Below are 23,960 nucleotides of genomic sequence, written 5' to 3'. Positions count from 1 at the left end.
GGAGGAGCACTGCCAGAGCCCTGCAAAATGACCTCCAGCAGGCCACAAATGTGCATGTATCTGCACAAACTGTTAGAAACCGACTCCATGAGGGTGGTATGAGGGCCCAGCGTCCACAGATGGGGGTTGTTCTCACAGCCCAACACTGTGCAGGACGCTTGGCATTTGCCACAGAACACCAGGATTGGCAAAGTCGCCACTGGCGCCCTGTGCTCTTCACAGATGAAAGCAGGTTCACACTGAGCACATGTGACAGACGTGACAGAGTCTGGAGACGCCGTGGAGAGCGATCTGCTGCCTGCAACATCCTTCAGCATGACCGGTTTGGCAGTGGGTCAGTAATGGTGTGGGGTGGCATTTTTTTGGAGGGCCGCACAGTCCTCCATGTGTTCGCTAGAGGTAGCCTGACTGCCATTAGGTACCGAGATGAGATCCTCAGACCCCTTGTGAGACCATATGCTGGTGCGGTTGGCCCTGGGTTCCTCCTAATGCAGGACAATGCCAGACCTGATGTGGCTGGAGGGTGTCAGCAGTTCCTGCAAGATGAAGGCATTGAAGCTATGGACTGGCCCGCCCGTTCCCTAGACCTGAATCCGATTGAGCACATCTGGGACATCATGTCTCGCTCCATCCACCAACATCACGTTGCAGCACAGACTGTCTAGGAGTTGGCGGATGCTTTAGTCCAGGTCTGGGAAGAGATCCCACAGGAGACCATCCGCAACCTCATCAGGAGCATGCCCAGGCGTTGTAGGGAGGTCATACAGGCACGTGGAGGCCACACACAATACTGAGCCTCATTATGACTTGTTTTAAGGACATTACATCAAAGTTGGATCAGCCTGTAGTGTGTTTTTCCTCTTTAATTTTGGGGGTGACTCCAAATCCAGGCCTCCATTGGTTAATAAATTTGATTTCCATTGATGATTTTTGTGTGATTTTGTTGTCAGCACATTCAACTTTGTACAGAACAAAGTATTCAATGAGAATATTTAATTCATTCAGATCTAGGATGTGTTATTTGAGTGTCCCCTTTATTTATTTTAGCAGTGTATATACATGGTGGTCCAAAAGTAGGTGGACAGAAAGTGTAATAAGGTTATGAAGGGGGAGATTTATCAATCATGGTATAAAGTGAAACTGGCTCAGTTGCCCTTAGCAACCAATCAGATTCCACCTTTCATTTTCCAAACAGTCTGTGAGGAATGAAAAGTGGAATGTGGTTGGTTGCTAAGGGCAACTGAGCCAGTTTCACTTTACACCATGATTGATAAATCTCCCCCTTCATAACCTTATTACACTTTCTGTCCTTCTACTTTTGGACCACCCTGTATATTCCTGAATGTTGAAATTGCAACACCAAGAAGGAAAACTCGTGGAATTCTAGAAATCACAGAATGGATAGACATGGTAATGTTAGGCAAATGATGAAAAAATGGAATCGAAATTTTGAAGACATCTCCATTTATTTAGTGTGGAATATGGGAGCCTCACACAAAAATCCCCGCACTTATAGCCTTGGCTTCTACCATTGAGGTTAGTAATGGTTGTCTGAGGAATGTTCTGCCGCACTGAAAGCAGTTGGCTGAATCATAAAGATCCGCTGCTGGCAGCTTCCTTTGCTATTGCCGACCAATGATGTCCCACAAGTGCTTGATTGGAGACAACATCAGAAACGCTGCTCATAGGAACAAGTGCAACATGTTAAACAGCTTCTGGGACACTTTGGAGAAATGACCGTAGTATATATATATATATATATATATATATATATATATATATATATATATATATATATATATGCAGTACAGACCAAAAGTTTGGACACACCTTCTCATTTAAAGATTTTTCTGTATTTTCATGACTTTGAAAATGGTACATTCACACTGAAGGCATCAAAACTATGAATTAACACATGTGGAATTATATACTTAACAAAAAAGTGTGAAACAACTGAAAATATGTCTTATATTCTAGGTTCTTCAAAGTAGCCATCTTTTGCTTTGATGACTGCTTTGCACACTCTTGGCATTCTCTTGATGAGCTTTAAGAGGTAGTCACCAGAAATGGCTTTCACTTCACAGGTGTGCCCTGTCAGGTTTAATAAGTGGGATTTCTTGCCTTATAAATGGGGTTGGGACCATCAGTTGTGTTGTGCAGAAGTCAGGTGGATACACAGCTCATAGTTCTACTGAATAGACGGTTAGAATTTGTATTATGGCAAGAAAAAAAGCAGGTGTGTCCAAACTTTTGGTCTGTACTGTATATATATAGAGAGAGAGAGAGAGAGAGAGAGAGAGAGAGAGAGAGAGAGAGAGAGAGAGAGAGAGAGAGAGAGAGAGAGAGATACAGGAGCTTCTCACAAAATTAGAATATCATCAAAAAGTTAATTTATTTCAGTTCTTCAATACAAAAAGTGAAACTCCTATATTATATAGAGTCATTATAAACAGAGTGATCTATTTCAGGGGTTTATTTCTGTTAATGTTGATGATTATGGCTTACAGCCAGTGAAAACACAAAAGTCATTATCTCAGTAAATTAGAATACTTTATAACAACAGCTTGAAAAATGTTTTTAAAATCTGAAATGTATGTTCAGTAAATGCACTCAGTACTTGGTCGGGGCTCCTTTTGCATCAATTACTGCATCAATGTGGCAAAGTGGCATGGAAGTGATCAGCCTATGGCACTGCTGAGGTGTTATGGAAGCCCAGGTTGCTTTGATAGCAGCCTTCAGCTCGCCTGCATTGTTGGCTCTGGTGTCTCTCATCTTCCTCCTGACAATACCCCATAGATTCTCTATAATAGATTCTCTATGGGGTTAAGGTCAGGCGAGTTTGCTGCCAATCAAGCACAGTGATACTGTTGTGTGTAAACCAGGTGTTGGTACTTTTGGCAGTGTGGACAGGGGCCAAGTCCTGCTGGAGAATGAAATTTCCATCTCCAAAAAGCTTGTCGGCAGAGGGAAGCATGAAGTGCTGTACAATTTCCTGGTAGACGGCTGTGCTGACTTTGGTCTTGATAAAACACAGTGGACCTACACCAGCAGATGACATGGCTCCCCAAACCATCACTGATTGTGGAAACTTCACACTAGGCCTCAAGCAGCTTGGATTGTGGCCTCTCCACTCTTCCTCCAGACTCTGGGACCTCGATTTCCAAGCTAAATTTACTTTCATCTGAAACAACACCTTGGACCACTGAGCAACAGTCCAGGTCTTTTTCTCCTTGGCCCAGGTAAGACGCTTCTGGCGTTGTCTATTGGTCATGAGCGGCTTGACACAAGGAATGCGACACTTGTAGCCCATGTCCTGGATACGTCTGTGTGTGGTGGCTCTTGAAGCAATGACTCCAGCAGCAGTCCATCCTTGTGAATCCCCCCCACATTTTTGAATGATCTTTTCTTAACAATCCTTTCAAGGCTGCGGTTATCCCAGTTGCTTGTGCAACTTTTTCTACCACACTTTTTCCTTCCACTCAACTGTCCATTAATATACTTGGATACAGCACTCTGTGAACAACAAGCTTCTTTAGCAATGACCCTTTGTGGCATACCCTCCTTGTGGAGTATGTCAATGACTGCCCTCTGGACATCTGTCAAGTCAGCAGTCTTCCCCATGATTGTGGAGCATACTGAAACAGACTAAGGGACCTTTTTAAACACTTATGAAGCCTCTGTAGGTGTTTTTTGTTAATTATTCTAATTTACTGAGATAATGACTTTTGTGTTTTCATTGGCTGTAAGCCACAATCATCAACATTAACAGGAATAAACACTTGAAATAGATCACTCTGTTTGTAATGACTCTATATAATATATGAGTTTCACTTTTTGTATTGAAGAACTGAAATAAATTAACTTTTTGATGATATTCTAATTTAATGAGAAGCACTTGTATATTTTATTAAAAAATAATTAAAATATATCTTAAAAACAGCAGTAGCCTCAAAAAGAGGTAACACAAGTAACATGAGATGACAGTATATCATGAGAAGTGATACCAATGATATTCCCTAGTTCAAAAAGAGCAGGATCGTGTGGACATAAAGGTTTTACTGCAATATAGTAGTGGGTCCTATACTGATAGATATAAAGAACAAATATAAGCCCATACAGGTTTATATAGTGCAATACCTGATGGAGATAGTATGCTGAGGACTATTCAAGCATATAGTAGATATTTGATTAATATATCAACATAGAAATTGCCGTATGTCATCTGCACAGTAATCTCACCCACATCTACAATGAATGCAGACAGTCCATGTGCAGACAATAAAGTGCAAGTACCTTATCCACAAGTGATAGATAATTTCAATGCCAAAGACGATGTTGCCAGATACATGAATTGTCACCAAATGTCGGTAAACAACCAATCCAACCCACACAGGCAAAGAAATCAAACCATAGATGTCCATAAATTAAGTTATGATAACTGATTGTTGCTTGCGACCATTAAAGGGGTATTCACATCTCCAAGATCTTATCCCAATATGTAGTAGGTGTAATAATAATAATATTAGCAAATTCCTCTAATTAGAAATGTGGTATAGTTCTTCTAATTCGCTATGTCTCTTTCCTCATGTGCAGGGCATTGCAAGACCTTAAGTATCCATGGTTATGACCACTAGTAACAAGATAACTGTCACTATATAATTGGCTGTAACCATGGATACCTAAGCACCTGCAATGCCCTGCACATGAGGAAAGAGACATAGCAAATCAGAAGTACTATACTACATTTCTTATTGGAGATATTTGCTAATATGATTATTATTACACCTACTGCATATTGGGATAGGATCTTGGAGATGGGAATACCCCTTTAAGGGTAAGACCAGGCGGAGCAGTGGGGCTACTGGCTGCTTTGGTTTTCAAATTGCTAATTGAACAGTCACCACTTGATTTTGCAGAGGAATGGCTGTATCACCCGCACAACTGATTGTAACGGCCGAGCAGTTTCATATGTATTCGTATTTGTATGGATGCTTTTAATCCATGACGAGCATCAAAATTGGACATATCTCAGGACTCGCAGTTCCTGAAAAAAACACAGACATGTGAACATCCCCATAGACTGAAATGGGTACGAGTTCTATCGGTGAAGAACGTGGATAGGACACATAAACGAAAAACGGATGTCTGAATGGTGAGATCAGCCACGTTCCCAGCATGGTAAATCTTCATGGATATCAAATATTAACTAGTGTGAGATGGTTCCAAAAAAGAGGACCCCTACCCCAGCATATTAGACTCCCATGATACATCTGTCTTTGATGGCTTTGCATCCAAAACCAGTGGGAACGGATGTGTCAAACTCTATCTCTGTTCCCAGTCACTACTGGTGTAAATGTCGGTTCTGCAATGTTCACTAACTTCTGAAGGACTTTCCAGTCAGCCACCATTCTCCCAAACTTTCTCATTTCCCAAGTGGTACATATGGCCCGATAATGTGATGACACAAGACGACCCCCAAGGTGGAAGTTCTGCTTTACTGATTAGCGGTCTTCTTGCAGTGCAGGCTCTGGGCCAGTGGCGTACCACCAATGGCGGCAGGCCACGTGACTGCTGTGGGGCCCATGAGCTGGGGGCCCGAAGCAGCGAGGGAACAAAGAGGATAGGTGAGTATTCTATTTACCGGGGTGGTGGGGAGGTTGCAGTGGCGGAGGAGCGGGGCACACGCAGTACCGCTGCTGCAGCTACCACGTGTGCCCGCTGCTAAAGGGAAATGAATATTCACTCTTCTCCACGCCGGCATTATGGGCGTGGAGAAGAATGAATATTCATTCTCTTTAGTAGCGAGCATGAAGGAGCGCTGAGCCGCATCTTCCGCTAACAGTGCCCGCTACTAAAGAGAATGCATATTCACTCTTCTCCACGCCCATAGTCCCGGCGTGGAGAGGAGTGAATATGCCGTCAGCTCACATCAGCGTCTGAAAGCACATGGCAGTGATGCCATACGCTGCTCAGATGCTGACATGAGCTGCTGCAGCAGAACAGGACGCAGCGCTGGAGCAGAGGTGAGGAAGGAAGGTGAGTATGTGTTTATTTTTTATGTGTGAGGTGATGGGGCCATGCATACTAGGATTGGGGGATGAGGGGTACCATACATACAAAGATTGGGGAATAAGGGGTGCCATATATACCAGAATTGGGGATAAAGGGTGCTATATATACCAATATTGGGGATGAGGGGGCCATACATACCAGGATTGGGGGAAGAGGAGGGCATGCATAACAGGATTGGGGGATGAGGAGGCCATGCATACCAACATTGGCATGAGGGGTGCCATACATACCAGGATTGGGGGATGAGGGGGTGCCATACATACCAGGATTGGGAGATGAGGGTTGCCATACATACCAGGATTGAGGATTAGGGGTGCCATGCATACCAGGATTGGGAGATGAGGAGGCCATGCATACCAGGATTGGGAGATGAGGGGTGCCATACATACGTGGATTGGGGGATGAGGAGGCCATGCATAACAGGATTGAGGGATGATGGGTGCCATACATACCAGGATTGGGTGATGAGGGGTGCCATACATACCAGGATTGGGGGATGAGGGTTGCCATACATACCATGATTGGGGATGAGGGGTGCCATGCATGCCAGGATTGGGGGATGAGGAGGCCATGCATACCAGGATTGGGGGATGAGGAGGCCATGCATACCAACATTGGGATGAGGGGTGCCATACATACCAGGATTGGGAGATGATGGGGTGCCATACATGCCAGGATTGGGGGATGAGGGTTGCCATACGTACCAGGATTGGGGATGAGGGGTGCCATGCATACCAGGATTGGGCGATGAGGAGGCCATGCATACCAGGATTGGGGGATGAGAGGTGCCATGCATACCAGGATTGGGAGATGAGGGGTGCCATACATACAAGGATTGGGGGATGATGAATCCATGCATACCAGGATTGGGGGATGAGGAGGCCATGCATACCAGGATTGAGGGGTGCCATACATAGCAGGATTGGGTGATGAGGGGTGTCATACATACCAGGATTGGGGGATGAGGGTTGCCAAACATACCATGATTGGGAATGAGAGGTACCATGCATACCAGGATTGTGGGATGAGGAGGCCATGCTTACCAGGATTGGGGGATGAGGAGGCCATGCATACCAACATTGGGATGAGGGGTGCCATACATACCAGGATTGGGGGATGAGGTGGTGCCATACATACCAGGATTGGGGATGAGGGGTGCCATGCATACCAGGATTGGGAGATGAGGAGGCTATTCATACCAGGATTGGGGGATGAGGGGTGCCATGGATACCAGAATTGGGAGATGAGGGGTACCATGCATAAGAGGATTGGTGGATGAGGAGGCCATGCATACCAGGATTGGGGGATGTGGAGGCCATGCATACCAGGATTGGGGGATGAGGAGTGCCATACATACCAGGATTGGGTGATGAGGGGTGCCATACATACCAGGATTGGGGGATGAGGTTGCCATACATAACATGATTGGGGATGAGGGGTGCCATGCATACCAGGATTGGGAGATGAGGAGGCCATGCATACCAGGATTGGGGGATGAGGAGTGCCATACATACCAGGATTGGGAGATGAGGGGTGCCATACATTCCAGGATTGGGGGATGAGGGTTGCCATACATACCAGGATTGGGGATGAGGGGTGCCATACATACCAGGATTGGGGGATGAAGGAGGTCGTGCATACCAGAATTGGGAGATAAGGGGTGCTATACATACCACGATTGGGGGATGAGGGGTGCCATACATGCCAGGATCGGGGGATGAGGGATGCCATACATACCAGGATCAGGGGATGAGGGGGGACATGCCTCCCAGGATTGGGGGATGAGGAGGCCATGCATAACCGGATTGGGGGATAAGGAGGCCATGCATACCAGGATTGGGGGATGAGTAGCCATGCATACCAGGATTGGGTGATGAGGGGGCCATGCATACCACGATTGGGGGATGAGGAGGCCATGCATACCAGGATTGGTGATGAGGGGGGCCATGCATACCAAAATTGGGGATGAGGGGGTCATGCATACCAGGATTGGGAGATGAGAGGGGCCATGCATACCAGGATTGGGGGATGAGGAAGGCCATGCATACCAGGATTGGAGATGAAGGTGCCATACATACCAGGATTAATAATAATAATAATAATAATAATAATTTTTATTTATATAGCGCCAACATATTCTGCAGCACTTTACAATTAAGCGGGGACATGTACAAACAATAAATTCAATACAAGGTGAGACAGTTTAAACAGTTACATCAGGAGTGAGGTCCCTGCTCGCAAGCTTACATTCTACAAGGAAATGGGGGACACAATAGGTGGAAAGTGCTTGTTATTTCAGGTCTGGCAATTATAATAATAATAAGTCAGGATTATCATATAAAGCTGTATGATCCGGTCATCAGCCTGTATGTTCAAGTGCAATACTCAATTACCGAGTGCAGTTATCGTGTGCATGGAGGGTGTAGAGACAGATGAACAGTAGGGAGCAGATTCTGAATAGTATTTAGGAGGGAACAGGGGAAAGTTAGTTTACTGGGTATTTGAGGTGGTAGGCTTGTTTAAAGAGATGGGTTTTTAAAGCGCGCTTGAAGACATCGGGGCTAGGCATCAATCGGGTCGTCTGGGGTAGAGCATTCCAGAGAACTGGTGCAGCACGAGAGAAGTCTTGGAGACGGAGGTGCGAGGTTCGAATTATGGGGGATGTTAGTCTTAGGTCATTTGTGGAATGGAGGGCACGTGTAGGACGATAGACTGAGAAGAGAGAGGAGATATAAGGTGGTGCAGAACTGTGGAGAGCTTTTTGGGTGAGAGCAATGAGTTTATATTGGACCCTGTAGCGAATGGGTAACCAGTGTAATGATTGGCACAAGGTGGAGGCATCGGTGAAGCGGCTGGACAGAAATACGACCCTGGCTGCCGCATTCAGGACGGATTGGAGAGGGGAAATTTTGGTAAGACAGAGACCGATCAGAAGAGAGTTGCAGTAGTCCAGACGAGAGTGAATAAGAGCGACAGTAAGAGTTTTAGCAGTTTCAAAAGTGAGAAAAGATCGGATTCTGGAGATGTTTTTAAGGTGCAGGTGACAAGAGCGAGTGAGTGATCGGATATAGGGAGTAAAGGAAAGGTTAGTGTCGAATATGACCCCAAGGCAGCGGGCGTGCTGCTTGGGAGTTATGGTTGAACCCTCCAAGGTAATTTCGATGTTAGGTAGAGTTAGGTTAGTAGAGGGGGGAAATACAAGAAGTTCAGTTTTGGAGAGATTCAGTTTAAGATAGAGGGAGGACATGATGCTAGACACAGCAGACAAACAATCCTTGGTATTTTGTATTAGGGTAGGGGTGATGTCAGGGGAAGAAGTGTATAATTGGGTGTCGTCAGCATAGAGATGATACTGGAACCCAAATCTGCTGATTGTTTGTCCAATAGGGGCAGTGTATAGAGAGAAGAGGAGGGGGCCTAGGACTGAGCCCTGCGGAACCCCGATAGTAAGAAGATGAGGAGAGGAAGAGGAGCCGGCAAAAGATACAGTGAAGGAGCGGTCAGAGAGGTAGGAGGAGAACCAGGAGAGAACGGTGTCCTTGAGGCCTATAGAGCGGAGCATAGTGAGGAGGAGCTGGTGATCCATAGTGTCAAATGCTGCAGAGAGATCCAGGAGAATCAGCAGGGAGCAGTGACCTTTGGATTTGGCTGTTAGTAGATCATTAGAGACTTTAGTGAGGGCAGTTTCAGTGGAGTGTAAGGAGCGGAAACCAGATTGTAGAGGGTCGAGGAGAGAGTTATCTGAGAGATAGCGGATTAGACAGGAGTGGACCAAGCGTTCCAGGAGTTTAGAGATTAAAGGAAGATTAGAGACAGGTCTGTAGTTAGCCGTGCAGTTCTGGTCCAGGGATGGCTTTTTAAGTAAAGGGGTTATGATGGCATGTTTAAATGAGGAGGGAAAGATACCTGAAGAAAGAGAGAGGTTAAATATTTTAGTCAGGTGAGTGGTGACCACCGGTGAGAGGGACTGCAGGAGATGTGAAGGAATGGGGTCACTGTTGCAGGTTGTAGGACGAGAAGAAGCGAGGAGCTGGGTAACTTCTTCTTCTGTAAAAGGCTCAAAGATGGCAAGTGAGCTTGAAGTGCGGCAGGGAAGGGGATCCAGGCACTGAGGAGATTGGGCTAAGATGTCCTGATGGATGTGGTTGATTTTTTTCAAAGAAATAAGTGGCCAGATCCTCCCCGCTGAGGTTGGTGGTGGGGGCCTGTGCTTTAGGTTTCAGGAGGGAGTTTAAGGTTTCGAAAAGTCGTTTTGGATTGTTGGACATTGAAGTGATGAGGGTGGTGAAGTGGGATTGTTTGGCCAGATGAAGGGCAGAGTTATAGGTTTTGAGCATGAATTTATAGTGGATGAAGTCCTCTGCTAAAAGAGATTTTCTCCACTGACGCTCAGCACCCCTTGAGCAACGTTGAAGAAAACGTGTTTGCATCGTGTGCCAGGGCTGCCGTTGTCTGTGTCGGGTCTTTCTGCGTGTAGAAGGTGCGGCTTCATCTAGGGCACTCTGCAGTGTATTATTATAGTGTGACACATACCAGGATTGGGGATGAGGTGGCCATGCATACCAGGATTGGGAGATGAGGAGGCCATGCATACCATGATTGGACATGAGGGTGCCATGCATACCAGGATTGGGGGATAAGGGTGCCATGCATACCAGGATTGGGGATGAGGGGTGCTATGCATACCAGGATTGGGGGAATAGGGGTTCCATGCATACCAGGATTGGGGATGAGTGGTGCCATACATACCAGGATTGGAAGATGAGGGGTGCCATACATACCAGGATTGGGGGATGAGGGGTGCCATACATACCAGGATGGGGAAATTTACCAGTAGCTGCTGCATTTCTCACTCTAGGCTTATACTCTAGTCAATAAGTTTTCCCAGTTCTTTGTGGTAAAATTAGGTACCTCGGCTTATACTCGGGTCGGCTTATTTAAAATATACGGTATTTTAAAATCAGTGAGTATGTGGGGTGCATTATACTATATGGGGGCTGCATTTTACCCTATGGAGTGTGTAATATACTGTATGGAAGACTATGGAGAGTGCATTATATTCTATGGAGGACCATGGGAAGTTCATTATACTATCTGGACGATTATGGGGTGCGCATTATACTATATGGAAGGCTATGTGGGGCCATTATAATATTTTGAGGGCTATGTGGGGGGCCATTATACTGTGTGAAAGCAATTATACGGTGTGATAGTTTGTGTGGGGTTCATCATACTGTTTGGAGGGCTGTGTGGGGTCCATCATACTGTTTGGCGGGCTGTGTGGGGGCCATTATACTGTTTGGAGGGCTAGCGCGGGCCATTATACTGTATGTAGGCCCATTATACTGCATGGAGGGCTGTGTGGGAGTCACAGTTGGGGGATCATACTGTGTTGGGGTCACCATACTTTGCGTTGGGAGTTGAGGTGGGGTACAGTAGGGTCATTATACTGTGCATGTGAAGGCTAATGTGGAGGAATGCACCATGGGGGTATTATACTGTGTTTGGGGGACTCTTTTATTGGCATCATACTTGGGGTCAATGAAAGAGGGATCTAGGACTTCAGCAGGAGAAAAATTACTATGTAAAGGCTGGAAAGTTGTGAGATCCGCTCTAATTGGGCCCCTCCCCACAAAAAAAAATAAAATATTTGTCTGTGTCACAGACACATAATTATTTTATTTTTTTTGGAGGGTGGGCCCAATTAGAGCTTCTGCTATGGGGCCCCGTGATTTCTATGTACGCCCCTGCTCCAAGGCTTCTCATCTGTGTGATGGTACGTCTGCTGGCAGTATGGGCAAAGACTATCAGTGAAGGCGTTAAATTGAGAAGCAATATGTCAGATTTTGCTAAAATAACAAAATTCCCGGACCTCTTGTTCTATAATGAGCACAGGCAGTTCCAAACTTCAGCCTTACAGACTGATGGAAGTTTGAGGGAGGTGTTTGCATATTTTTCCCCACTTTGTCCTGGATCGGTTGGAGGCGACAATTCATGTGGGTGGTAATAAAGATGGCATTTTATAAAAACTGATTATTTGCTCCTTTTTCTGCCTCAATTCCAGTAGGTCAGAAACAAAGCTACTGTAAAACGGTACGGTATGTTCCCGAAAGCACGAGCTGTAAAGCATAAATTATCATATACCATAGTTCACTACGGATGCTGATAATCCTGTTCAGTAGAAGATCTGTCACCTGAACATTCCCCTTAAAATAACAATTTTGTGGATTCTTTTCATAGATTTCTGTATTCCTTTTTTTATTCCTGCTAAAAAATATGTGAACAAATTGGCAACTGGGTGTTACCATTCTCTTTTTCAAAGGGGTGTGTCCCTATGAAGTCTGATAATGTCAGCATTGATTGGATAGTGTCTGTATGTAAGAACACACCCCAACTGGTAACACCTAGATATCAATGTATTCATCCAGTTCTTGGAAAAATAGCTAAGGAACAAATTATATGAAAAGATGCCCTGGAATTGTTAAATTATAGTAGGTGCAATTATTCCTGAAAACAGCAGGAGTCACTCTATATACAGGTATAATACACCCCTCTGAATAACGCCAAACTCTGTAATATAGTTCCTGATAGGATGCTGACACCATCCAATCAGTGCTGACAATGTAGGGACACACCCCCTTGACAAGAGGAACAGTAACACCCAGTTGTCAGTATATTTATACATTTCCAGGAGCAATAAGAAAGGGACGGCACATTGCAGAGTTCTAAGAAAAGTTTTAGAATTCATACTTCATGAGAATTATTTGCTATAACAGACACATAGATCTTCTTCAAAGGGAGCCGGACGATCAAAAGAGCTGAGATTACGTTAATATGTATTATAAAACGTGCTTCTACGCGTTTTAGGGATGAAATACGTTGGGACTTTAAAATCTAGATGCAAATTTTGCTAAGTACTGGTGTAATTATTTGCCTTGACATACATTTCTTATTTTGGTGTGCACTGATTGGCTGCAAAGTAGATATAATGTCTAATAATGAACTGTTTTCTCTCTTTCTAGGTGGCAGACTTTGATTTCTCTCCCGTCAACGAGAAGTATGAAGCTCTTCCAGAGTACAAAGAAATCCCTGCGCGAAACGTCTGCTGTTCTTACTGCACAGCTGACAGTTCCTCGGAGGAAGGAGAGCGGAGGGGAGAAACACAGCCCCTCCTACATTCATCATACATGCCCACGAGGAGCTACAATTTGTGACTTTGGCTGATGCCTATAGTGTTGCCTTAATAAGTGCTCGCTGCACAGCTCCGTAATGTGCCCATGGAAGTGTATGTTCTGAAGCCATTAAATAACACATACACGAGAAGACAACAAGAGAGTTATAAAAAGTAGTGCAAAAAAGTGGGGCAATTGCCTATAACAATCAATTCGGGCTGAAATCTGATTACTATTGGCAACAGCTCCAGTTTTAATAAATCTCCTCATTCCCCCCCCTCCACCAATGGAATGAATGCACTAAAATGATTCATAAAATGCTGTAATCAGGCAGTTACGTAAAATGTGGAAAGAAAAATCAAAACTGGCACAGCTGGCATGGCAGAATTGGCCATCATATACTAGTAGGGCCAGAGAAATGCCACCATTAAAGGTTTTTTTCCACGAACAAAGTTAATTGTAAAATTGATTTTAATAAATACATCTTGGAATAATAATAATTTCCACAATTGAATGTGTCTTAAAAAAATGTTCCTGTGCTGAGATAATCTTATAAATGTGCCCCTGCTGTGTACTGTGTAATGGCTGTGTCTGACCCCGCAGAGCTGCTCAAGTTCATGATGGAGCATGAATAATTATAAATGTGCCCCGGCTGTGTACTGTGTAATGGCTGTGTCTGACCGTACAGGGACATGGTCTGATCATGCCACAGCTCCTGGCCAGGGGAGGAAGAAAAAGAGGATACAGACATTACAGTACGGGATCACAGCTGATATTTTTTGTGAGGTATAGCATTTCCCTGCCTGTTTTTAAAAAATGTTTTACCTCAAATAAATAATTATTTGCGATCCCAAGCTGTAATGTCTGTATACTCTTCTCCTTCCTCCCCTGCCCAGGAGATATGGTATGATCAGACCATGTTCCTGCACGGTCAGACACAGCCATTACACAGTACACAGCAGGGGCACATTTATAAGATTATCTCAGCACAGGAACATTTTTTTTAAACACATCCAATTGTGGAACTTATTATTATTCCAAGATCTATTGATTAAAATGAACTTTATTCGTGGGACAACCCCTTTAAGTCCAGTGAGTTTATACACTATGAGTATGTTGAATTAATCTAGAGGATCTGTCCATTGCCATAAATACTGTATGTATTTTATGTATTTTTTTTTCCTGGGGTAAATGCCGCTGTTCTCTGGCATTTTTTTTCCTCTTTTTCCTACTCCTCTCCATTCCCAAGATATGGTCCCTTCCTTGATGTATATAAATCGAGTCTTTTTTATATCCAAGTGGGCATGGTCCTCAAAACTTCTCTATAGGAGTCTTCTTGAGGATTATGCCTAGTTGGCTAACAAGACTAAATTTATATACAGGGAAAAGGGGCCATATCTTAGGAACAGAGAGACATAAGAATAAAAGAAAAATATCACCAGATTGAGGAGAGCAGCAACAATTTACACCAGATTTAAAAAATATATTTATGGAAAGTGACTGATCCTCTTTACTACTTACTATTGCTACAGCTGACACACTCTGTGAAAAATTCCACCTGAGATATTTTTTTTCTTGGATTCCACATTCACATCTGGTTCACACACTGACATCAGTCTGCAGGTTAAATATCAGAACTAAGTGAGACATTCCTTCTTTTCCGTCCGCAGCCTCCAAACATACATCTTCTCAGCCAAAGACACTCTATGACGGTCAGAAGAGAAAAATAATTCTACTAATCTGGCACAGAAACCCGGCAAAAATTGGTATGTTGCAAAAGTAGTGCCATTTTGGATTAAAGAAGCACTCCTCCTCCCATCAAAATTTTTATCCTCTTAATATATTGCAGTCATCATATTATATAGCACTGAGTACTTACAATTGCTCATTTTGCTTTTCTACCCAGATAATTCTTCTATTTCCCATTAGGTCTACGATATCACGTGATTAAAAACTGACTAGGTGAATCCTTCTATGCTCTATGTAGAAACAGGAGGTCAATTTTCCCTGTGTGAGTCATCACTGCAAAAGTCCCTGGCAGGGGTGAGGAGGGAGCAGCTGAGTCAGAAGATGAAGAGGGGAATAATAAATGCAGGGAAGAGAGACTTCCAGTTTCTACATAGAGCAGAGGAAAAAATTAGCTGGGTAAAAAGACAAAATGAGCAATTGTAAGTACACACTGCTAAATAATAATATGATTGCGATATATTAAGAGGATAACAACTTTGATGGGAGGAGGAGTGCTTTTTTAATAAGAATGTAGCTAATAGTCCAGACACTTTTCAAAACTATTGAAGTAAAACCTAAGGGGCTGATTTATCATGGCTTTTGTGAGGGTTTTTTTGCAGTAAAAATGGTTCTGAGAGTGACATTTTCTATTTGCACTTTATTTATTACTTAATTTTTGCTTTTTAAGTTATCTTAAATGGGTTTAAGTTGTGGTTTGTTTTCTCTGGCAGTCCCATAGACAATGAATGAAGCAGAGGTTGAGCAAGTGCACCTCTGCTTCAGGCTAAAGGGGTTGCCCAGGCTTGTGGATAAAGTCTGCATTCAATCTATGTGACTGCAGACTTGTGAATCCTCACAGTGTGCACACTGCACACTGTCAGGATTCTCCAGTGCCAGGAGCGCGTGGTCATGTGACTTCAGCAAGTATGCGATTTACATACTTCCGGCCACATTCCGACTAGACTTGTCAGGCCTCGCTCAGTTCACTTGAATTGAGCAAGACATTGCACGTCTAGTCGGCACATGACCACATGTATGCAAATTGCATATTTGCAGTGACGCAACTGGTACCGGAGAATCCTTACTGTGAGGATTCACAAATCTACAGTCAAGTAGAATGACTGCAGACTTGTACCCCACATCTGGACAACCCCTATAAGAAGGGGCTCTTCAGTGCCTAGTTCCTGGGTTACACAGTCTCATATCTTAGGATCGCTGGAATAGAGGATACCTTACTTTTTTGGGATTATACCTTGTTTTTGGAGTGTGAGAATACACCCACAAAACGTGGAGAACATACAATTCCATGCAGATGTTGCTGGTTGGATTTGAACCTAGGAACGCAGTGATACAAAGCGACAGTGCGAACCACTGAGCCGCCATGTTGGCCCAGAGCACAAGTCTTGGACATCTTTGTTTTATGCACAGCATATACTGTATATTTTAGAGTGAAATTACCGAAGCTTATGGAAAGCTCAGGTAGGGTGATAATACATGACAAATGTATAGTCACTTTTTCCGTCCCAGGGTGGAGGGTCACTATAAGGATATGGGGTAAGAAGAATGTAATTTACCAGCTCCTAACAGGAGAATCCCAGAGGATCCATCAATACAATTCTCAGCTTTCATTATACATTTCTATATATACAATTCCTCATAATGTGAACCTTTATGTATTTCTCATGTTGTGGATGCTGTAAATTGAATATGCAGTCTGCTGCTGTAATGACGTTTGATTTGTATCAAAAGTTGCCATAAATTAACTTCTGAAAAAGGCATTTTTGCATTTAGCACATTCACTTTTCACTAATACAGATTTTTCCTATTGAAGTCCCACCTGTAATATGCTGTGACAAATAATTCGGTATGGTCAGTAATGCTGATTTTTAATGTTTAAAAGTGCTCACTATGCTTTTCAACCAGCAGGTGGCTCTCTGAGTACTGGTAATGGAAGGCTTCAGTCCTATTGTTCAAGTTGGTAATATGCCTTGGTAGATCTCAATCTTTTTATAATTTAATGCTTTATGATCTATGTAATATACATTTTATTTCCTTTTATACCTATTCTCATTTCACCCTTCACACTCAGTGCCATTTCTCTTCCTCGGCTCTCACCCGGGAGAAGCCCTCTCTCCAAGATAATGTAAATCAGAATAAGTAGAACATAAAAACCTTTATGGGTACGTTTAAGCCCAAATGTCCGATTCTGGGCGTAATTTAAATAAGTCAGACCCATTTTGGGCCAGCAGTTTTCGAAATTTGGGACATTTGGAAACTATGTGTTCTTACTCACTTGTCCCGGCTCCAGCACCGGGCCTTGCTCCTTTTTCCTATGGCCAGCTCTTTCTGCACTGCGTTACTACTGTAACCCGGCAAGTTTTCTCTGTTGTCATCACCCATGGTCTTCTAAGGCCGACTTAATTATCCAGGTGTTCCTGAGTATTCAAGAAAATATAGCACTATGCAACCATAAGCTTTTGCAGGAGTTAGTTGGGGTCATTTACCTCAAGACTCTGCTCTAGCCAGCTGGCTAATTATCTTCTCACCAGCTTCTGCCTGCTTTTAAAATATTTGCCACCTAATGAGTTAACTTTTCTTTTCAAGTCCAAGTGGGTGTTACCAGGTAGTTTTCACTGGTGGCATGTACTTATTTTCCCTGTATGACGTTGCCCAATCATAAGCAGGTAACAAAACTCAAAGAGAAGGAAGAAAATGCCCTCATCATAGCTTGACGCGTGTTTCTCGGTGTGTGAGATGTATGACAGACAGACAGCCCTGATCTCCTGGTCTAACCTCCTGCACGAGTCAGTGCAAGAGGAGGGACAGGACAGCTGAGTTTAGTTGTGTCACTAAACTCAAAGGGAAGAAGAAAATGCCCTCATCATAGCTTGGCGCGAGTTTCTCAGTGTGTGAGATGTATGACAGACAGACAGCCCTGATCTCCTGGTCTAACCTCCTGCACGAGTCAGTGCAAGAGGAGGGACAGGACAGCTGAGTTTAGTTGTGTCACATGCTGTCCTGCATACTCTGCTTTCCTGGTCCTCGTTGATCCACATGCTGTCCTTTTCCGCTGCATCTACGCCTGTGCTGCTCACTCTGACCTATGGCTTAGATAATATATCTCTCCTCCCCACAACATGTATATTTAAAGTAAAATCTAGTTTATTGTTTATTTGCATGTTATAACATGCTTACGGTCTCCATATTGCATGTAGAAATTGCACTGCTTTGCCCCTGCAGGAAGCAAGCATTGTTATTACATACATCGTACCTGCAACTCTGAATGTTAGCTCCTCTGCAGTGAGTGCAATAGGTTTTTGTACAGCAGTAGCCTTATATCATATGTTTTCCCGGCCCATCTAGCATAATTGCTTTTGTTGAATGCTTGCGCTGTTTTGTGGTTCAAATGGTAGGACATTGTATTTTTACACACTGGTGGTTCTTGTCAAACAACTGGATAGCCAAAAGGGAAAAACCTCCATCTGTAGACAGCGGTTTTAATGTTTTTACCCCCTTTCAGTGCACATATATCCCACAGAAAGTTCTATCCAGTGGTTGTGGTTCAGGATATAAATAGGCCACTAGCCCCGGGTTACAGCAGAGTAGGAGTTAAGTCATCTTATGGTGAAGTTTTAACCTAATTCCTTCAGCGCTATTGGAAGACAATGATGACGCTGTCATTCCTACCTGGGTGTTACGCTAGTGTTGGAGAAGGTGGGGTCGCGATTCTATGATATCTGCTGTGCTTCCACAATACTCTAATGGACAATGACTCCTGTAGAGACCCGGATGCTGAGACCCACTGGAGAGGAATTGGCTTGTAGAGGGGAGATATGGGTGTCTATATAGCCCTGAATACCCAAGGAACTAGAGAGAGATAGCCTACTGTGAACCATGGAAGGAGAACCCCACCACCATCCAGTGTATCTAATGCTTTTTAACATTTAAAGAGACCCCGTGCCACCAGAACCACCAGCAGTTGTGTCTACATATCTAAATACCCTGCATAACAATCCCTGTATTACATTAAACACATAAACAGATCTTTAGAAAAAGTATTTCTAAAGTCCGTTTATGATATGTAAATGAGGCCTTTGACTTGTCCATGGGATGTTAGGTGGCCCACTTAGCATGTTATCATGCCCCTGTGGGCGTGATAACATGACTTACAAGCGCCGACGTCATTGCCAGCATTATACAAACCTTGCGCATGCGCGCAGATTCTTTCCCTCACTACATTGAGCCTCTGAAGCCGGGTGTACTGTACTTCCGATCATGCGCAGTGTGCCTCTCTGATGCCAGGACGCGTATACCCGGCTTTAGAGGCTCAAGGATGTGAGGAAAAGAAGCCGCGCACATGCGTGAGGTTTGTATGACGCCGGCGCTTGTAAGTCATGTTACCACGCTGTCACGGTGTGTCAGATGTGACAGACAGTCGCCATGCAATTGGTTGCAGAAGATCTCTTCGTTTGTCATTACAGACACCTTCTTAGATCTGTCTCACTCTAGGACCCAGCGGCTACCTCCCTCCTGCTAATTGACACCCAGGCCAGTGTGTTTAAATACTTTCTGTTTGCTACAGGGAGGTGCTGGTAATATTCACATGTTCCCTTGTGAAGGCTAGGAGCTATTGCAGTCTGCTACTTCACCTCTGGTGCTAGGAGGACGTGTGGTGTAATCTCTCTGAAGTCGGCTCAAGCTAAGTTACTTTTCCCCCTGTTTGCTTCCCTTGTTGTCTTTAGTTGTTAGTGGGGACTGACTAGTGCTCACTCCCCTCCCCTTCCCTATCCAGAGCCAAGCTCTAGGGAAATACAGGGTTTAGGTTCCTGTGCGGCGATTGGTGGGGAACCAATATAGGGACGATAGGGGAGACAGGGTGATATTAGATCAGCCAGTAGGTCTCCACTCCTCCTTTCCCTAGTGCCTGGGCTCCCTTCCCCTCTTCCCTTTGTGTTGCACTTAGTCTTTCCCACACCTTGCCTGACACATGCCCACAGGGGCATGATAACATGCTAAGTGGGCCGACTAGTCTGGGGACAGTATCGCTTCATCGACCAGTCAAAAGGTTCATTTATAGATCATAAATGGACTTTAGAAATACTTTTTTATAAAGATCTATTTATGCGTTTAATGGAATAAAGGGACTGTTTAGGCAGGGTATTTAGATAGGTAGACAACGGGGAACAGGGGACCTGACAGGTTCCCTTGAAGCCTGTGCCTCTGTTAGAAATTGTAACTGTAAAGCTTTTTTCATTGTAACAGTATGCATGTGTTTTTATTTCTACTGCTCTCTTCGTCTCCTGGACTTTCCCTTCCATCTGAGGTGCACCACACAACACCAGCTGTGGAAACAGCACTGCCCAAGTGTCTCCACTATCTATACCACTGGTTATGACCAACACTATCTTGGGAGGCGGATTTTTGCATTTTGTCACATTTATACAATAGATTGAGCTTGATGGACTTAAGTCTACCTTCAACCTTAAAAACGAGCAACGTAATCTTCCTAATACTCTACTCTCCAACTAGTATAACACACAAAAAGTTGTCTTTTTGACCTAGCAGTTCACTATCACCCAATGATTTCAAAGACTGTAGCTATGATAGTTGCGCTATTTGAGTAGATGAGTGCTGTGTTCAGTACATAAAGGGGCTCTACTTCCAGGGTCGGTCTGGGCTGGCGGGATACCGGGAATTTTCCCGGTGGGCCCCGCCCCCTGCTGCAGAGGAGAGGGGGAGAAGAGAACAAAAAAATATCCTGCGGTTTTAAGGGGCACGGGCCCTTTAAAAGCGCAGGCACAGTGTATGCAGGGACGTGCGCACGCAGCATTCATTACCTGAACCACCGCGGCGCACGTCCCAGTGAAGCTGTTGAAGCTGCGTGTCTCCCTTCGCTGGCCGACGTATGACGTCATCGTCATGCGCCTGCTGTGAAGGAGGCTCGCAACTCAGGAGTAGGAGGACACCGCACGGGAGCGCAGGAAGGTAAGAGTTGTGTGTGTGCGTGCGCGCGCGTGTGTGTAATGGTCTGGACGCACTGGCTGGACACACAAGGGGGGGCCCAGCTGGACACACAAGGGGGGGCCCAGCTGGACACACAAGGGGGGAACAGCTGGACACACAAGGGGGGGCCCAGCTGGACACACAAGGGGGGGCCCAGCTGAACACACAAGGGGGGCCCAGCTGGACAGACACACAAGGGGGGGCCCAGCTGGACACACAAGGGAGGCCCAGCTGGACACACAAGGGGGGGCCCAGCTGAACAAACAAGGGGGGGCCCAGCTGGACAGACACACAAGGGGGTAGCCTGGCTGGACACACAAGGGGGGATCCTGGCTGGACACACAGGGGGGGAACCCTGGCTGGACACACAAGGAGGGCCCAGCTGGACACACAAGGGGGGGCCCAGCTGAACACACAAGGGGGGGCCCAGCTGAACAAACAAGGGGGGGCCCAGCTGGACAGACACACAAGGGGGTAGCCTGGCTGGACACACAAGGGGGGATCCTGGCTGGACACACAGGGGGGGAACCCTGGCTGGACACACAAGGAGGGCCCAGCTGGACACACAAGGGGGGCCCAGCTGGACACACAAGGGGGTAGGCTGGCTGGACACATAAGGGGGGAACCCTGGCTGGACACACAATGGGGGAACCCTGGCTGGACACACAATGGGGGAACCCTGGCTGGACACACAAGGGGGGAACCCTGGCTGGACACACAAGGGGGGAACCCTGGCTGGACACACAAGCGGGGGCCCAGCTTGACACACAAGGGGGGGCCCAGCTGAATACACAAGGGGGTTCCCAGCTGAACACACAAGGGGGGGCACAGCTGGACAGACACACAAGGGGGGGCCCGGCTGGACAGACACACAAGGGGGGGCCCAGCTGGACAGACACACAAGGGGGTAGCCTGACTGGACACACAAGGGGGGATCCTGGCTGGACACACAGGGGGGGAACCCTGGCTGGACACACGGGGGGAACCCTGGCTGGACACACAAGGGGCAACCCTGGCTGGACACACAATGGGGGCCCAGCTGGACACACAAGGGGGGAACCCTGGCTGGACACACAATGGGGAAACCCTGGCTGGACACACAATGGGGGAACCCTGGCTGGACACACAAGGGGGGGACGCTGGCTGGACACACAAGGGGGGAACCCTGGCTAGACACACAAGAGGGGAACCCTGGCTGGACACACAAGGGGGAACCCTGGCTGGACACACAAGGGGGAACCCTGGCTGGACACACAAGGGGGAACCCTGGCTGGACACACAATGGGGGAACCCTGGCTGGACACACAAGGGGGAACCCTGGCTGGACACACAAGGGGGGAACCCTGGCTAGACACACAAGTGGGGAACCCTGGCTGGACACACAAGGGGGAACCCTGGCTGGACACACAAGGGGGGAACCCTGGCTGGACACACAAGGGGGAACCCTGGCTGGACACACAAGGAGGGGCCCTGGCTGGACCCAGGCAAAGGGGGATGGGTATATGGGGGGGCAGGCTGGACACATGGAGGCCAGGATGGATATATGGGGGGGAAGACTGGACACATGGAGGCCAGGATGGATATATGGGGGGGCAGGCTGGACACATGGAGGCCAGGATGGATATATGGGGGGCAGGGTGGACATATGGAGGACAGGATGGATATATGGGGGGGGAAGGCTGAACACATGGAGGCCAGGATGGATATATAGGGGGGCAGGCTGGACACATGGAGGCCAGGATGGATATATGGGGGGGCAGGCTGGACTCATGGAGACCAGGATGGATATATGGGGGGGCAGGCTGGACTCATGGAGGCCAGGATGGATATATGGGAGGGGGCAGGCTGGACACATGGAGGCCAGGATGGATCTATGGGGGGGGGAGGCTGAACACATGGAGGCCAGGATGTTTATATGGGGGGGGACGACAGGATGGACACATGGGGGGCTAGGATGGATATGTGGGGGGGCGGGCTCGATACACGTGGGCTAGCATAAATATATGGAGGGGCACGCTGGATATATGGGGGGTGTCAGGATGGATATATGCAGGGGGTAAGGGCAGTATGGATATATCAGGGCGGAGGCTGGACACATGGAGGCCAGGATGGATATGTAGGGGGAGCAGGCTGGACACATGGAGGCCAGGATGGATATATGGGTGGGGCAGGCTGGACACATGGAGGTCAGGATGGATATGTAGAGGGGCAGGCTGGACACATGGAGTCCTGGATGGATATATGGGGGGGTGTTAGGATGGATATATGCAGGAGGGAAGGGCAGGATGGATATATGGGGGGAGGCTGGACACATGGGGACCAGGATGGATATGTAGGGGGCAGGCTGGACACATGGAGGATATATGGGGGGCAGGCTGGAAACATGGAGGCAAGGATGGATATGTGGGGGGGGCAGGCTGGCCACATGGGGGAGGCTAGGATGGCTATATGGGAGGGGGCAGGCTCGATACACGTGTGCTAAGATAAATATATGGAGGGTTCACACTGGACAAATGGGGGCCAGAAGGGACATATAGGGGTGCCTGGCTAGACAAGGGACTTAATTACTGTTTGGGGGCCAGATTGAGGAACATACTTTATTAGTTTATGGTGGCCAGTGGGGAACATTATTACTTTAGATTCCAATTATTATTATTACATTATTACTTCTGTAATATAATTTACTTTTTAGGAAATTGTTTTCCTTGGGATGGGACAAAAGAGGGGTCCTGTTACTGTGCCGGACGGCACTATGTTGCTTTTTTTCTTCAACTGGTATAGTGTAGAAGTCGGGAGGGAAAAGTGGGAATATTCTCTAGAAGAGATCAGTTATTGGTAACTGTGTGTTATTTTCTGCAGAGATGATTCCTGGCTGGAAGAAGTGATGGCTGTCTGTGCCAGATGAATAAGAAAAGCAAAGATGAAGGACTTCACCTAGAGACGTCACTGGTGAGTCAGTGTATTACATGTACACTTACACTACAC

General features: G+C 46.1%; 1 protein-coding gene across 1 annotated transcript in view; it reads left to right on the top strand.

The window, feature by feature from the left end:
* Positions 1-16,750, top strand: part of TMEM130 (transmembrane protein 130) — a 78,877-nt gene extending 62,127 nt beyond the window's left edge. Inside the window, exon 8 of the mRNA XM_073648013.1 lies at positions 13,095-16,750. Coding sequence (XP_073504114.1) covers positions 13,095-13,286 — 192 coding nt within the window. The 3' untranslated portion in view covers positions 13,287-16,750. The remainder of the gene's footprint in view (positions 1-13,094) is intronic.
* The last annotated feature ends 7,210 nt before the right edge of the window (positions 16,751-23,960 follow it).

This window comes from Phyllobates terribilis, unplaced genomic scaffold, assembly GCF_046119375.1.
Source record: "Phyllobates terribilis strain yellow unplaced genomic scaffold, ASM4611937v1 Scaffold_9__5_contigs__length_417890890, whole genome shotgun sequence".
Classification (NCBI taxonomy): domain Eukaryota; kingdom Metazoa; phylum Chordata; class Amphibia; order Anura; family Dendrobatidae; genus Phyllobates; species Phyllobates terribilis.
The sequence above is the reverse complement of the archived record's forward strand: the minus strand, read 5'-3'. Positions and strand labels throughout refer to the sequence as shown.